Below are 17,734 nucleotides of genomic sequence, written 5' to 3'. Positions count from 1 at the left end.
ATTCACACTTAAGGTCACTTCCATCAAAGTAAATTATCACTCTGTCATTGCAATAATTTTGGAAGCACTATTTCTGAGACTTCTTTATTTTAAAGACATTAAAAGTTAGTGCAGTGGAGTCTATGATTTGAAATCAAGATATGTATTTCATTCAGTGCAAGTTAAAATCTTCATTGTGTTCATGTGGTGCTGACATGATGCAAACAAAGTCACCACTGTAAATGCAAGCGATGAACCAGATACTTTTTCTGTTGTTGGCACCACATTTTGAGTTGAATATATAAATTTGCAAGCCAAAAATGTAATTACTTGTGACTTTTGACAATTTTAATGCAGTCTTGCATAAACTGACAATAGTGAACTAGAGCAAATATGGGAGAGGTTACTGATAATATTATTACATCATTGTGCTATTGCTCAGTTCTTGTCATTGTCCAATGAAATTATACTTGTTTGAAATTAATGGAAACAATGATAAAACAGATGAATATAAAATACAGGGAAAAGCCACTTTAACGTGATGCTCAGGGTCCAAAGAATAACATCGTAATATAATCAGGAAAGCGTTAAAAAACTTTTTGAAAATCTTTTCCATAGAAAATGTGCATTTAAATTTCAGTGTCATCAGTTTTAACGTCTTGATCATACAGTATATAGTTCGTTTTGTTCGCCGGGTTTCATCCGACATCAAATATACTTCAGTTTTGAATTGTATACATGCCAATATGGCATAAACAGTGCATGGTGAAGTTAAAACATTAAACACAGTGCTGGGATAAAAAGTCTGCTGGGGATACAAATAATCAGCTATTCTGAGAACATATATTGAAGATGTTAAAAGGATGGGTCACCTTGAATTAAAAAATTGGAGTCATGCTGCCATCACATTATAAGCGGAATCTCATTATTACGAATCACATTATAACATGTTTTACCTGTATATTTATTGAATTTTCAAAATTTATAGTGCTTGTCTGACTCTGTGATAGATTTTTATAGTACTTGCCTGACTGGAAGAATAGAATTTTATAGTGATTTCCTGACTGGGAGAGTGGATTTTTATAGTGTTTGCCTGACTGGGCAAGTGGATTTTCATAGTGCTTGCCTGACTGGGAGAGTGGATTTTTATAGTGCTTGCCTGATTGTGTGAGTGGATTTTTATAGTGCTTGCCTGGCTGTGTGAGTGGATTTTTATGGTGCTTGCCTGGCTGTGTGAGTGGATTTTTATGGTGCTTGCATGGTTGTGTGAGTGGATTTTTATAGTGCTTGCCTGGCTGTGTGAGTGGATTTTTATAGTGCTTGCCTGGCTGTGTGAGTGGATTTTTATGGTGCTTTCCTGACTGGGCAAGTAATAGCTTTACTTGAGATATTTTGAAATAGGCAATTTTAAGTGGTAATATTACATCTTCTATTTTTTTGATTTACTGAAGTCTCATTATTACATATTTAAGTTTGTTTCCCCCATAAACCCTAAGATATTATACCAGGAGCTGATGAGAAGTTGAATTCTTGAAAAAAAGAATGTAAAAATGTTTTCCAGCATTTGTAGGACTGCAGTGTCAGCAAAGGGGAATTTGCAGATATGTTAGCATTTTTCACAGTATTTTAAATTAATTAAACGTTTTGATATTTCTACATTTCTTCAAGGGAATAAAAAAGACAGTGAAAATATGTATCCCCATGTTTTTCCTATCTTTGGAAATTTGGGGTAAATCATCCCCGAATGTATCTTAGAATTCACCTTGCACTAATTTATTTAAAGAAAAAGACAATCCAGCCAAAAAAAATTTTTAAAATGCATGTTACTGTTAATTGTTTCAGTTGCATGCATTCTTGTACCTGAAAATTGGGTAGTAAATTGAAAGTCAAGACAAAACTTGATGGGGCCCCGAGTGGTCTAAAGCGCTCTCCATTACAGATCACTGCCATCTCACCTCTGTCTGCATGGGTTTGGGTCTCGGATTCGGCTAATGTGGGTATGTGAGACAGCATGCCAGCAACTTCTCGTGGGTTGGTGGTTCTTTCTGGGAATTTCCCGGGTTTTCCTCCACCATTAATACTAGCCGCCATGTATAGCCTATCGTGTGCTGAAAAATAACGTTAAACCCAACAACAACAAAACTTGACGACACTCAAGAATATGAAGGGTTGAATCCATGTTTTAAGTTTATAGGTCAGTGCTAACAATTGCCAACGCTGCAGCCCAGAAATTTGTACCTTCTAAGCTAGTGACCGACTTATTTAAATTACAAATCTGGTGATTTAAAAGTTATGAAATTGTTATATGGTGTGTCGATTTTGGTCCAAAAGTTGAAATACTTGTGCAGTGTAACATATTTTTGAGCTTTTAGAATGATGTCTCTAACGTCTGCCATGTTGGCGTCTTCCGGTTTGGATTACATGACTGGCTTACTTAATTTAAAACTCAATTTCAAAAAAGTTGCATCAGTTAAAATTTTCAAAAATATCTTAATAATGGGTAAAACAGTTGCTCTCTCTAAAAATGTATATGTTAAGCACACATATAGCTGGATAAGAGGAACATACAATTTGAACATATTGTCATGCCTTTATTCACCTTACAATTATAATAAGGCCAGATATTCAAGATTTGGGAGTTTTGCTTTACATAAGGCCAATAATTCCAAGTAGGATGTTAAGACATGAGTTCAGTGCATGGTGCAAAAATAGACCTGTCTTATGTTAATTTCCAAAATGTTGTTTAGATTTATCCCACACATGTTTGAACATAGATACAAATAAAGTTATAGTGCTTGCTTGGCTGAGTGTGTGGATCTTTATAGTGCTTGCCTGACTGAGTGTGTGGATCTTTATAGTGCTTGCCTGACTGAATATGTGGATCTTTATAGTGCTTGCCTGACTGAGTGTGTGGATCCTTATAGTGCTTGCCTGACTGGGTGTGTGGATCTTTATAGTACTTGCCTGACTGATTGTGTGGATCTTTAAAGTGCTTGCCTGACTGAGTGTGTGGATCTTTATAGTGCTTGCCTGACTGAGTGTGTGGATCTTTATAGTGCTTGCCTGACTGAGTGTGTGGATCTTTATAGTGCTTGCCTGACTGAGTGTGTGGATCTTTATAGTGCTTGCCTGTCTGGGTGTGTGGATCTTTATAGTGCTTGCCTGACTGGGTGTGTGGATCTTTATAGTGCTTGGCTGACTGAGTGTGTGTATCTTTATAGTACTTGCTTGACTGAGTGTGTGGATCTTTATAGTGCTTGCTTGACTGAGTATGTGGATCTTTATAGTGCTTGCCTGACTGAGTGTGTGGATCTTTATAGTGCTTGCCTGACTGGGTGAGGGAAATTTTAGGAATTTTTAACCTCTGCACCTGTTTCACTTGCTTCCACATTGTGGATTATAGTGTAATGGTACATATTGGGAACACTTTAGCTATTTCCCTTATGAACTGTTGATGACATGCTGGACATGCAAATTGGAAGCAGGAATTTTGGGGGAATATTACTGAATTATATGATACAGTTTTATTCATCAAATAAATTTTAGTTTTTCTTAGTAGAATTGTTGAGAGTTAAGTCTAGCTTATAGAGATGGAGGAAAATGGTTGATGTTATTTGGAAACATTGGCATTGAGGTTTTTTTTTTTGTTTAATACTCAAGTTGATTTCATATCAGGTGACTAGCAATTCTAACCAAAATTGCTTTGGTAAACAAGAATGTGTGGCAAAGTCAATTAAATAGTCTGAGATTGTTTAGTTAGAAAATTAATTTTGCCTAAGTAAAGACATTGCAAACAGGTGATGTAGGTGTAGTGGAGGTAAGAAAACATTGCAGCAGTTGAGTGTGTGTATGTTATTTGGATTTTTAACACAGCTTTAATAATTATTCAGTCATTGTGGCAGTTTATAGTGATGTCTAGCACTGGGGCATGATGCTGCAGACATGTAACATGATGTCACACCCAATCAGATTATCCTGACACCAGACCGAGCAGTCCTAACACTAACCTCTTAAATTAAAATGCTGAGTGCCAAGTGAGGCATTTGTTAGTATCATATTTATAAGTCTTTGGTATGTTAGCCAGGGTTATAACTCACAACCTCCTGTTTCTAACTGCTTTAGGCCACCGGCGTGACCTTTCAAGACTAAAGTGTAATGCATCTACCTTGCAGTGTCATCCTAGGGAGAATTCTGATAAGTATAGCTCTTTCTCAATGGAATGCAAAAATTTCACATTACTTCATGGTTATCTAGTTTTTACCTTATGATTACAGGATTTGTTTGAGGTATGTGGAGGGGACCGAAGTTCTGGGATGTCCTGGGAGTGTTTGAAGTTTGCCTTCCTTAGCTTCAACAGTATAATAAAACTAGATGAATCTCTGGTAAGATATACTGATCTCTGAGTAAACCTCATAATACGATTAAATACTTTAATGTTGTGGTGCTGTATATAAATTAATTTACTCACAGCCGTGTTAAGAATTGTCATTATACTTGAATATACATAACTGCCTCATCATGATGCTGCCTTATAGTAAGATTGTCTGATAATGAAACATATGATACAGATAATTTACTACCCTGCTTAATGAAATGGTGTCCATGACACACTTGACTTTCAACAGGAACCTTGCTTTAATGAAGGGTCATATGGTGAGGAGGAAGCGCTAAGCAACCTTTTATGCAACTAATTTTCTTACAGTGTGGAATAGTTTATTTCCCATAAGGGCTGGTGAGAGTTTGTGGAATTTTGATTGTTTTCTAGAACATGTGATATTACTACAGATACAAAGTTTTGTAACCTTGTGACTTAATTGGAAAATATATGAAATTCATCAAGTATTTTGTGATAGTTTCATAATAATAATGACTTTGTATAGCGCCTAATTTTTAGAAGCTCTAAGTGCTTTACAACATTAGACAACATCTATAAGATAAAAAACATATAATGATATGATTACAAAAACAAACATCATGAAATTAGAAAACATAAAAAAACATGTTGAGAATATTTCAGGTAGGAAACATTATTAGGTCTTTAAGTTTGTTCATGCAGTCGAAATAAGTGAGTTTTGAGAGCACTCTTGAATGGGATCACTGTGTCTTTGTGTCTAGGTTCAGTGGGCAATTCATTCCATGTTGCTGGGCCCTGGTATGCAAAAGAACACTGTCCATATGACTTTGTATTCATAGTGGGAATAATGAATATACAATTGTCAGAAGATGAGTGTAATTATCTTGCTGGTGTGTACACATGGGTGAGGTCGGATAGGTATGTTGCACTAGAGTCTGACAGTGAAATGTAGCACAGAGAACAAATTTTGTGTTTGATTCTGGATCGAATGGATAGCCAGTGTAGGGTACAGAGCAGCCGTAAGGTGTGTTCTGATCGTGGTACTCAAGGTATGATTCGAGCAGCTGTGTTTAGAACTTTTTGAAGTTTCTCTAGCATATATTGAGATGAACCAGACAGAATTGAGTTACAATAGTCCAGTCTTGAAAGTACTAATGAACACACAAGTGTTTTAGTGGAATCAGTTGAAAGATATTTGCGAATTGAGCTGATGTGTCTCAGCTTAAGATATGCAGCCTTGCATATGTTCATGACATGGTGGTGCAATGTGACAGAACTGTCCAGAGTAACACATAGGTTTCATACTGATTGTGTGAATTCAATGTTGGTGTTGCTGATATTTATTGTTTGAGGTAAAGGATGTGAATGAGAAAGTCTTTGTGTTTAGATCAGAATGGCCTCAGTTTTATCATCATTCATCTGCAGCTTGTTACATGATATCCATGATTTCACATCAGAAATGCACCTCTCTACACCTTGGATAGTTGCATCAACTTCAGTCGGGTGGCTAGATTTATATATTTGGGTGTCACCAGCGTACAATTGGTCTAGTGTTGGTTTCTTCAGCAGAGGCTTTACAATGGCAGTTTTGAAAAATGATGGGAATTCCTCGGATGAGAGAGAGGTATTAATAACATCAGTTAGTGAAGGCAGTACTGGATCTAAGTACTCAAGCAGCAATGATGTTGGAATTGGATCAAGTTCACATAAACACAGATGTGGCAAGATTGCTAATTTGTCAAAGTCAATTTCCATAAAAATGTTTAAAGTACAGATTATATTGCCCTTCTTATCCAACTGATAACATTATTTTGTATAAACCTGACTCCCTCAACATAAGAGACAGAGCTAACGAACAGCCAAGTTCCCTCTCTTTCAGCAGACATATTGATGATAAATTACATGGATCAAACATAACATAATCCATCCAAACTGATGATCCTAATGATATCCTTTTCGCAATGACGGCCTATTTCTCTTGCAACTGTTCTAGGCCATATACAAGATATGATGAAGGGCCAAACATCTATATTACGGGCTCAATCAATAACAGCCAGCTTCCATTATGTTGAGCCTGACGTTTGCAGATATGTGCAGGGACCAGACTTACTCTCATACCACCTCGAGACATCATTCAGTATGATGCCATGAATAGTTCCACACACCTCAATAGACGTTGCTTTGCAATATCTCTACCCTCTGCCACGAGAAGAGCATTTTTACTGGCTTGAAGTCATTCATGGTTTCTAATTTAGGGAGTTCTACAAGTGTAGTGTGCAACAGACCTTGTCATTCTTTGCCAGCTAAGTCTCATGCATTACAGGGGACCTTAGCCTAACCTCAAACAACCAAGATGATGTTGCAGGACTGTCATATATTCTGCACTATCCAATGGCATGGGAAGATTCAGCCTTTTGAGCCTCTACTGAGGATGTCTTCCACCTCTGGAGCTTTGTCTTCCTCCTCCCACTCCATCAACAACATGTACCAGAGCTTCAGCATCTGTTGATCTTGTGAAGGAATGGTATATTCCAACTTCAGTTACTTTTGCAGTCTTGGCAAGTTACAGACATTCTGACTCGCTTTCATCATCTGTTCGTTGGTGGTTCTACCTTTGCACCCCACCAATGTTTTATTCGGAACCCCAGTAGTTGACAGTGGTATTGCTACTTTGGGGATGACAGAGTCACACTCCATGCATAGGGATTGATTTACCTTTGTTGACACTTGGCAGTTAGTGAGATATATAGTTGCTGTGATTTCGTTGTTGGACTCCAACCAATGGTACATACCTTATCTTATCCCACTCTGAATCACTCGGCAAGCATGGGAGTCAGTCTCAAGAATGGCTCGATTACTGAACAGAGCTGCTCAACACACTTTGGCCAATGCCATAACTGCAGCTGCCATTCCAGTTGGCACAATGCAACTCAGTGCCTTCAGCCTGCTATTTCCCGGAGGACAACTATACAGCCAAGCTAAGAGCACAGCCTTTATTCTCTATAGAGATAGTATGGGAAATCAACAAAAATCAACATAGACCTCTGAAAGCTGTCCTATTGAAGCTTTCCCATCGAAAGTAACATATTTTTTGCATGCCAAGCAGATATAGTACTGAGTGGGTTCGTTCCACATCTTTTCTTGGTCCCAATGGCAAATGACACTTTACAATCTGGTCATTGCCCTAAGCTCCCTCAATCCATTCATCCATGTACCTTGGTTCCCACTGGAAACACCACAGCACATTTTGAATGCCATCCACGAGGGAGACTTTGTCATAACTGCACATACCTTCATGTCTATTCACCATGCTCCCTAGACATTCCTGCAATTCGCCTACAACATTGTATACCAGTTCAGTGCATTCCCATTGGGGCTCAACAATGGCCCCAGGGTCTTCACTTATCTAACGAATTGAGAAATTGCACATCTGGGCCATTTCTGTTGTGGCAACATTGAGTTACCTGGATGATATGCTGCAGCAACATCTAACAAGACATGATGAGAAGTCCAGATTGGATACAAGGGTTATCAGCAAGGAAAAATTCTGACCTAGTACCATCTCAGTGATTTATTTACCTAGGTATGAGTTAAGGACACATGCAACATATTTAGTCTCCCTCTGGCATTGAAATGTGACCCATGGTAGTACCTTACTTTTGATGAAATTCACTCTGCTTGGTAATCCCTTCGCCTTCTAGGCTTGCTCAGTGCGGCAGCGGACTTATTGGTCTTAGGTTGCCTTCTTATGCGCCCATTGCTACTGTTTCCTTGACATGAATAGAGCCTTAAAGTTGACCCACTGGACCTGCCTCTCACCATCTGTATCCCACTGAGGCACCATCTGCGGGATTGGGAGCAACCTAACTTTGCTCATGGTGGGTATACATCTACATGTCCAACTCTTGAGATTACAGTCTGTACTGATGCAAGTAAAGAAGGATGGGGAGCCCACCTACTACCATCATTTGGGTTGTCAGCGGTGCATACTCTTCCCAGAATGACATCTTTATATAAGTAATTCTAGAGAAGACAGCCATTGTGAAAGCCTTTCACTGATGGCAGGAATATTTGGATGGCAAGTGAGTTTTCATTCTGTCTGACAACTCTACAGTGGTGACTTATCTCAAATGACAAGAACTCCAGTCCTCAGACCTTTGCATCATGGTGTGGGACTTTCTGAAGTGGTGTTATCATCAACAAAGCCACATACATGTTCGCTATATCCCATAATGTGTCTTTGTTGTTGTTGTAGGGTTTAACGCCATTTTTCAGCACATGATAGGCTGTACATGGCGGCCAGTATTAATGGTGGAAAACCCCAGAAAGAACCACTGACCCACGAGAAGCTACTGGCAAGCTTTCTCACATACCCACATTTGCCGAATCTGAAACTCGAACCCATGCAGTCAGAGGTGAGATCGCAGTGATCCATAACAGAGAACGCTTTAGACCACTTGGCCACTCGGGGCCCCCATCTTTGTCATGGTACAATCAACTAGCACAGATGGTTCAATGTGGGTAAGAAGCAAATGCTTAAGACTATAAATACTCTCAACACAATTACAGTGGTAATATTACAAACTCCTTAATTCATAATCATGACAGTACTTCTATAGTCAGCCCCTGTTTGGGCTGACCACCTGGATTCCGACCATAATGTGTTACAAATATTATGTAATATAAGGAAGAATTTGAAGAGAAAGTAACAGTCAACCTGTAAAAAGAGTGATCTTTATTATTTGACTAGTATATTTTAGTTTAACATTGTTTAGCAACCCAACCAGGTTGTTGCACAACCAACTTAGGTTGATGGTCCACCTAGTTCGTAAACCTTACACCCAGGTGCATAGTAAAATTTGAATGTGCACTCACTGCATAAGATTTGCAAAGAAGACACGGGTATGAACATTCTGCCCTGTAATTTCTAGTCAAATTAAGGAGTATTTTTCATACAACAATATTTGTTTTTATGTTGATAAAAAGGAACAACCCAGTATTATAAAGTTTGATGTATTCTATATTTCCATACAACCTTTAAATACATACTTAATTGTTTAATAAAATATCCTTCTTGTTGAACATTTATAGACTTTTTCATAGCTATTCTCTCTGTCTGCGTGGGTTTGAGTCTCAGATACGTCCAATGTGCGTATGTGAGAAAGCTTGCCAGTAGCTTCTCGTGGGTCAGTGGTTCTTTCCGGGGATTTCCTGGGTTCATCCTCCACCATTAATACTGGCCGCCATGTATAGCCTATTGTGTGCTGAAAAATGCCATTAAACCCTACAACAACAACAACAACATAGCTATTCTTGTGGTTATTTGACCACAATCCAACCAACAGTCGACCATCCCCTTGTGATAGTGCCCTGGCTCTTCACCTTGAAATACCAATAACCATGCATTCATGCACTCGCCAAAAGATTACTAAAGAATTCTGAAGAGTTGGGTTTTATATATATGTCTAAAGCACTTGCCTTTTTTGATCGCTGCCATCTCACCTCTGCATGTATGGGTTCAAGTCTTAGGCTCAGCCTATGTGTTATGTGAGAAAGCTTGCCAGTTTATTTCCATAGGTCATTAGTTTTTCCAGATTTCTTCCTTCACTGGCTACACTGGCCACCATGTATGGTCTGTCGTGTCTCTCATATGCTGAACAATGGCAGTAAGCCAATAACACACATACACACACACACGTGTGTGTGTGTGTGTGTGTGTGTGTCTATTATGACACATACAAGGATTGTTTTTGACTACTTGTTGGCTTGGAACTTCGTAATACATTTTATTCCTGTGGTCTGTACTTCATGCCTTGAAAGAGAAAAGTCTAGATATGTATAAAAGTTGCAAGTACAAGTTTCTTATCAAAGTTAGAGGAATAGAGAAACAACTTTTGATATGAATATATTAAGTATGTTTTTACTTGCACATTATTGTATGCAGCCATGAACTAACAGAAAGAGTATATTTAATTCAACTCCTATTCACAAGTGTTGAATATTCTTGTACAGCAGATACCAGCTGAGAACAAAAAAACATTGAATTGCAAAAATTGAACATTGAAAAATCTAATATGGTAGTTATCACAGCTGATGGAACTCTGGTAATTTATTTTGTGATATTTTGTCCATTATGTGAATAATTTCTATTTCGTTATTATTTGAATAAAAACATACTCGTAAGCTGATTTGGCAGATGTGATCTCAATTGTTGAAATGAGTATATAGAATATGAAGGAAGGCTAAGGTGTATGTTTCATGCAGTGGATGGCCATTTTGAAATTCTGTCACTCCCAGTACATTTGGTATTGTACCTGTTACATTTTTTTAAAGTTGTAAGTGTTGGTAGAACACATATTTCAGAGGTAACACCATTCACCAATTCAGAGATATATGATTGTCATTTTTGCACTGTTTGAACCAGATTTACCAGAACTTATCACAAAAAAGATTTTAAAAAATGTTTTATTAATGTTGAAGACGAAAGAATCCTTTTCATCCATGTTCCCTTCTTACCAATTTTCCATAAATAGTTATGAAATTTATCAAGGATTCCTTTAAGGGAGCTAACTCTTAATTTGTTTTCCAGAGACTGGTTCAAGCACTAGAGGTTTTGGATCTGAGCCATAACTCCATCTGGATTGAACTTGACAACAATTGTTTAGAGGTATAAAGAATGTGGAGGATGATCCCTTTTATATAGTGGTTATGTTGAATATATCATAAGATCCAAACATTACAGATCTGATGAATGAGTAGTGATTGAGTTGCTTGATTTGAGGCATGAGTGGATTTTCAGATTATATTGCTTGGATTCTTTTTATTATATATGCTGTATGATTGTATTCTGTTATACAGGTAAAGAGATTCATTGGTGCCCCTCTGTTTCTTTGTCAAGAAACTAAAAAAATGTAATGTAGATTGTTTCTGTGCTTAGAATGTGAATGCACACACCAGTGATAACAGTAAAATAGTAAAATAGGAATTCACCATGACATCATAATAGATGAAAAGTTACATCAGAATTTGGAATTGTGACATACAGCTGACATGCATATGTAAGCCCCATCCACATTTCAAGTAATTCCAAACAGAATATGCGTAGTCAATGGCAGAAGTCGTGTGACTGATGATTCATTAGTAAATTATTAAGTAAATCACCGGCTGAAATTATTAGTAATTAAGATGATATAATTCAACTTCCTTTTCATCCCAGAGTAAAAGAAAACCATTAATAAAGAAACAAAATGACCCTCCCCCAATCAATAAATATGTGCATCTAACTGAGCTGGTTTAGCCCAGTGCTCGAAGTGTTCATGTTTACTAATCATTATAATAAAATATTTTTAAAAAACCTACCTACCCTAATTCTAAAACCAGTGCAACAAGAAACAATTTCATGTAGGAATGTTGGTACCAGTCTTGAAAGTACATTTCTCCTTCAGATATGTACCCCAACTGCATTATGTTTGGAATATTAGCCACCTATCTCATTATGACTATTAGTCTATTACTTGCGAATCCAGCCATACTAAAAGACGAAAACCATCTTATACTGCCTATTTCGATAGACAAAGGGCAGTAACTCTTGCCCACGACCTCCCCCTCAGCACCGCCAGTTTTTAGATTTTCTGGTGCAAAGAACACACTGTGTGAAGTTCATCCTCCGACAATCCAGCCATTTTTGTGTTCCTGTGGGCCACTCCGTCACTCCTTTTGGATTTATTGTTTGGATATATCATTCTACTGCATGTTGTATGCATTATTTTAAAATTTCTGCGAATATTTGAGTAATTTTGTCACCTTTTGGGACTTGGTCTTTTAAGACTCCCATTCCACCACACTATTGCTGATCGATACAAGGTCATTTTTGAGTTAGCTTGACTTTGACTTGTTTTGCTTACTCTGTTCATGATGGAGCTTTTGTTAGCATAATTATATAGTTCTGCTTGATATTTATGCTTAGTTTTTTTGTATTTCTTGCTGTTTTGATAGTCTTGTGTTTAGTTATTAACTAAGCATTATGCATAAGTTCATAACAGTGCCATTGGTTTCTGATTCAACACTTAAACTACTCTGTTAGGTACAAGAGTTTTAGTGACTTAATAATTTCAAATACATTATTAGTTTCAGCTTTAATATTTGTTTGTTTGTCATTTCGTTGGAATGTCTTCCAAATGTCTGAAATGCAAGAAATTCAGTGCAGAGGAGGATATTCATTACCCTGCAGTGTATGCATGAAGTGTACTTCGACATCACCTTGTCAAATTTGCAGCATGTGCTCAGAGAACACCTGGATAGCAGTGCATAAAAATACAGCCAGGGGGAAATAAAAGAGGTCAAAATCAAGAAAGGACAGCACTGAAGTCCTCAGCCTTCACCCCAAATCCACTTCTGTGGGAAGTCTTGTGGGGGACACTGGCCTCCAAACCTACCAAAGTTTGTCAGCTGCAACCCATGGCCACAGCTACTTCAGGGGATGGAGAGGATACACGATGGGTTCAACTGTCGTTAGAACAAATGCATTGTCTGGTACAGGAAATGACAATGCACCTCCTTACATCTGGTGAAATTTTGCCCATTTTTCTTTCACTTGCTTCTATGGACACATTGGTATTCTCCAAATTTTAGGCAGCCCACTGCACATGAATCCCCCTGCGTGCCTGAGCATGGCCTTCAGTCTTGTAAATCAGGGTGCATGGGTTCTAGCCAGTTCCATTGGATCAAACTCTTAAAACTGCAGCATCCTTACCGGCGGTAATGACATCACCAGCCATTTAGTCAACACTGGCAGTCCAGCTGTCCCAGCATGGGGACATTTTTTTATGAAATGATCCAACCAAATAGTTTATATGGAGATCTTAATGATAGATGTGTCCATCTAGTTGTGCCATCAGCATCTTATCACTACTATAACGGAGATTTCAATGAGAAATCTGTCTGTTCAGCCAGTGCTAGTGATTGCCAGCATCCAGGCCAACCACACACCATTTACACCAGCTGGTAGGGTCGGCTTCTCTGGACTTTCGATTACTCAGTGCCAACCCTCAAGGGAGAGCTAGTGACTTTGCCAAATTCGACCTGCCAGAGTCATTGATGCCACCTGGCATGACATATGCATAGCTACAAGCCAACCCAGGCAAAGACCCATCACACAGTAAATGCGCTGAGACAACAGCAAGTCCATCATATTCTGTTCCAACTATGGAGCAGACAGAATTCAGCATTCAAGCTACCATAAAGAAACTTATTGGGGGTTGGCCATTTCGGAATGCCCTCCGACCCATATCACTACCCAGGATTACAAGTCAAGGTATCGTTTGGTCATGGGGAGGAGGATCAGATGCCATCTTTGTCTTTCTGGCTTCTTCCCCAATCAGCAAAGATTAAAGAGATTAATGACTGGCTATCGGGTCGGATTTGCGACCCAGGCAACTCTAAGGCATCCTTCTCAGAAAGCCAGGTTTCAGTGATTTTCTCCTCTTGCTGGTATCAGACACTCTCCAGCAGCTTAAGTATTGACCTTCTGACTGCCAACAAGAATTTGGCAGCCATCTACTTGTCGGCTCCATTGTAGTACAAAGTGAATAAGAACTTGTTCCATGCCTTGTTTAAGCTGGATCAGAACATCCTCTGTGTTATATTTGGCCTCACTGGCAATCTTCCAGCTCATTGAACAGTCCAACAATAGCCATGCCTACTCATGGGATGCGACAGCCAGGATTGCTTGTGTCCTTAACCAAGCAGGTCACCATACTTAACAAGATTGGCCAATTTAGACCTAATACGATGGGAAGCATGTCTGTCGTCAACATTGCTTAAACTGCACAATACTCTTGCTTTATGGATCACCCATCTGGGTCTCCATTGCTTTTTGAAGGATGATTCAAAGAAGTTCGGAGGCAGACAGCTCAGTAACTGCCTCTGCAACTTGCTGCTTCTCCCACACAAGCATTTGGACCATCTCAGCCCCCACCAGTTCAAATTGATGCTCAGAGCCCCCGAGACATAAGATTACCACTGTTGGATATACAGAAATACTGATCCCAATCCAATGCTAGGCGGCCACAGCCTAATCATACATAGTTGTAAAGAAAAAGACTTTCTCTGCCTTTAAGCCTCCAAACTGTAAGCATTGATGTACCTCCCATTTACCTGTAGCCAGCCAACTCCTGCATTGTCAGACTCACTAGATCTCCCTCTTCCCTTAAAATGGGTTGGTGATCCAGATCATTTCTGAAGAGCATCCAATTCTTCCAATGCACTCCCCTCTCCTCCTCTCTCCTTTTTACGTAAGTCCCGGCAGATAGGAGATATGGTCACTTGTCTCAAAACAGGCAGTGGAGATTGCATTCACATCTGTTTCTAATTTGGAAAGCAAATGACAAGCTGAGGCCCATCATTAACTTGAATCACCTCAGCCAATTCATTGCAGCTCCAAAGTTCAAGCTGGAGATGGGAAGATCCATATGCCTGTCTGTAAGAAAGAGCAAGTATGCTGTCAGTCTCAACCTGACCAATGCATACTTTCACATCCGTATCCACCCTGTCTCCTGCGAGTTTTGCTGTTTCACTTACTGTGACACGATCCATCAGTTCACACCATTCTTTGCTTTAGCTTCAAAATCAGCCCTTAGGTTTTTACTCAGATTATGAATTGCGTCATCTCTCTGTTCATTTCAGAGTTATCTACATTGATGGCAACATACCTGGACGACATCTCCAGAAACACATGGTAAATTATGTCATACTTTATGGCAGGAATGATCTCCTTTCTTAGTTAGAACATCTGGGCATTTTAGTGAACTGGGAATAGTGAGACCTACTTGCATCCCAGAACTTCTGGATATCACGTTCTTAATGAACTGGAATCTGGTGCAGCTTCCTTGCGTTCACTTTTTCAGAATCATCAAACTCGTTGAGTCCATTTCCAACAAGGACCTGATCCTGCTTGGCTGTCTTTTTTATGTGCCCCTTACAGATGACATTGTTGGCATTATGGTGCCTATTTTTGAGACCCCTTGATCAAGCAGTCATGATCACACATTAGATTCAATCATTCCTATGTCACTGGAGCAAACTAGGTTGGCTGACCATAGGAATCCTGTTGGGGCAGCCCCAAGCAGAAATAATGGTATGCACTGATGCCAGTGCGTATGTTGCAACTTCACAACAATCAGTGGCATGTGGGAGCCAAGGGAACGGCCTCTGCACATCAACATCCTTGAAATGAAGGCTATCATCAAAGCCTTTCACTTCTGGGAAGATCATCTCTCAGGGAAAATGGTTCTCATTATGTCCAACAACTTGGCCATGGTGTCCCATCTCCTCTAACTGGGGCTCCAAATCACCCGACCTGTGTGTTCTGATATTTGTAGTTTCTATGTTGATGTGACAGCCTCCATATCAACATACAAATCAGAAACATTCCTAGCAGACTCATTGTCTTGGCTGACACACTATCCAGAAGAGGCCAAGTACATCACATAGAATGGTCTCTCAATCAAGCTTCGCTCGGATCTGCACACTTTGGGGATGTCCAATGATTGACCTTTTTGCAATGAGATGGAATCACAAGTTACTCACCTTCATCTCTCCCATTCCAGACCCAGAAGCTTGTGCTGTGGATGAATTGTCAATCAGTTGGGAGGTTTTGTGGGCCTTTCCCTACCCTCCCACTGTCCCAATACCGACATAGTGATTGGTGCAGCTTATCAGCTCTCCAGCAGTAATATTTTATTATCAGATTTTAATCAGACTGGATCAGTATTGTATTATCAAGTTTTTGGATGAGTTTTATTATGAGTAAATATTTTAACATATTTATAAAGTGATCTTAATCTGATTGGCTGAGCTTATTACCCTCAAAGAGACAAAATTTCAGTTGGATTTTGGACTTTGTACATAGCTCATGTAATCAGTATCTTAGACAATTTGTATGAATTCATGCACTTCAAGAGATGCACAATTTGTTTGAAGTTGTGCATATAAAAATGTTCATTAGCCTTGAGGCAAGGTAACTCCCGCTGCCAAGAATCTTTGGACTCGTGTTTTATTTTGTTGGCTTAGTCCAGTTGAGTTTTAGCCAGTTTTGTTGACTTTTTATTAGATTTTTTGCCATTTGGCTGTAACTTTATAAGAAAATGAACCATTTAGATGCATTCCCAGAAAAATCCAGTTCAGTTGCACATGATGGTTTCAAGGAGTCCAGCAATTGGTTCAAAACAACAGATTGCTCTTGGCAGCCCTATCCTCCTGCCATAAAATTTGTTCTGATGTAACCATTCAAGATATGGCCTAAATCAGTACTGTCTGCGTGCGTTGGTTATATCCATAGAAGGTGTGGCTGGTTTCAGTCCTGATCGATAAATATCAGCATACACTACATAAATATATCATGTATCCTTATGGTGTTCACTGGTAAGTATGAATGGTGCTTGGTGTAAGCATTGCTCAAGTCAAGCCACAATTTAAATTTACTCGTCTGTGACAAGTAACCTTGCAAAAGTTGCTCATCTGTAAGAACAAATTTCTGACTTAGACGATATGAACAATGGATTTCTTCACCCCTGTTAGGTAAATATTGAACTATGGCCATTTCCCCCACTGTCACCATTTTTCAGCTACCCCCCTTATTCCAATTACAAGCAGGAGTTGTCTCCTTTGGATAAAATCTTGGCAACATCTCTGAGTGAGATTTGTACATATTAATTAGTACCTCTCAAAACGTAAGCGCTATTGTTTAGATCAGCTACATGGATGAGTTTAATTATGAGAAGGAGACTATGCATAGTAATTATGTCTTTATCTTTTATCAGACCATAGTAAAACAGGTAAAATCGACACAATACTTTCTCCAGGTCACAACATTGTAAAATTTTCATTAAAATAAATGCCTACTTCCTACTTAAACATGAGTGTGTGTAGAATTTGTGTAGAGATAATTTGCTGTAAACCTAAGAAAACCTCAGACTTTTATTAATCTTAAATGCTTAATCTGGTCATTAAGGGCTTTATCTGTAGAATAACTGCAAAAAAACATATGCTTACTAAGTGACTGCCAAAAAACAGATGCTTACTAAGTGACTGCCAAAAAGAGATGCTAAGTGACTGCCAGAAAACAGATACTTACCAAGTGAATACAAAAAAACAGATGCTTACTAAGTGACTGCAAAAAAACATGCTTAGTAAGTGCAATTGAGTAATCAGATACTGTAATAGACCATCTTGTTTTGTAAATGTTTTGCCATCTGTTTAATTATCTGAAATGTGAGTTTCGGTATAGTATGTGTGTGCTTTTATTATATGCTCATTCTTTTCTCCATTTACATTGTCAGAATCATGCAATATTTTCTCCATATTGCACAGCTTCATACTGCATGTCACGCACATCTAAAATTA

The 17,734-nt window shown here is 38.8% G+C and overlaps 1 protein-coding gene across 1 annotated transcript in view; it reads left to right on the top strand.

Moving 5' to 3' along the window:
• The window catches only part of LOC149791896 (uncharacterized), a 198,587-nt gene that overhangs the window by 12,003 nt on the left and 168,850 nt on the right, over positions 1–17,734 (top strand). Inside the window, exons 4-5 of the mRNA XM_089969492.1 lie at positions 4,254–4,361; positions 10,923–11,000. Coding sequence (XP_089825618.1) covers positions 4,254–4,361; positions 10,923–11,000 — 186 coding nt within the window. The remainder of the gene's footprint in view (positions 1–4,253; positions 4,362–10,922; positions 11,001–17,734) is intronic.

The sequence above is a fragment of the Sinohyriopsis cumingii genome, chromosome 9 (assembly GCF_028554795.1).
Source record: "Sinohyriopsis cumingii isolate HCF-2022 chromosome 9, ASM2855479v2, whole genome shotgun sequence".
Taxonomy (NCBI): domain Eukaryota; kingdom Metazoa; phylum Mollusca; class Bivalvia; order Unionida; family Unionidae; genus Sinohyriopsis; species Sinohyriopsis cumingii.
This window is presented reverse-complemented; position numbering and strand designations above follow the sequence as displayed.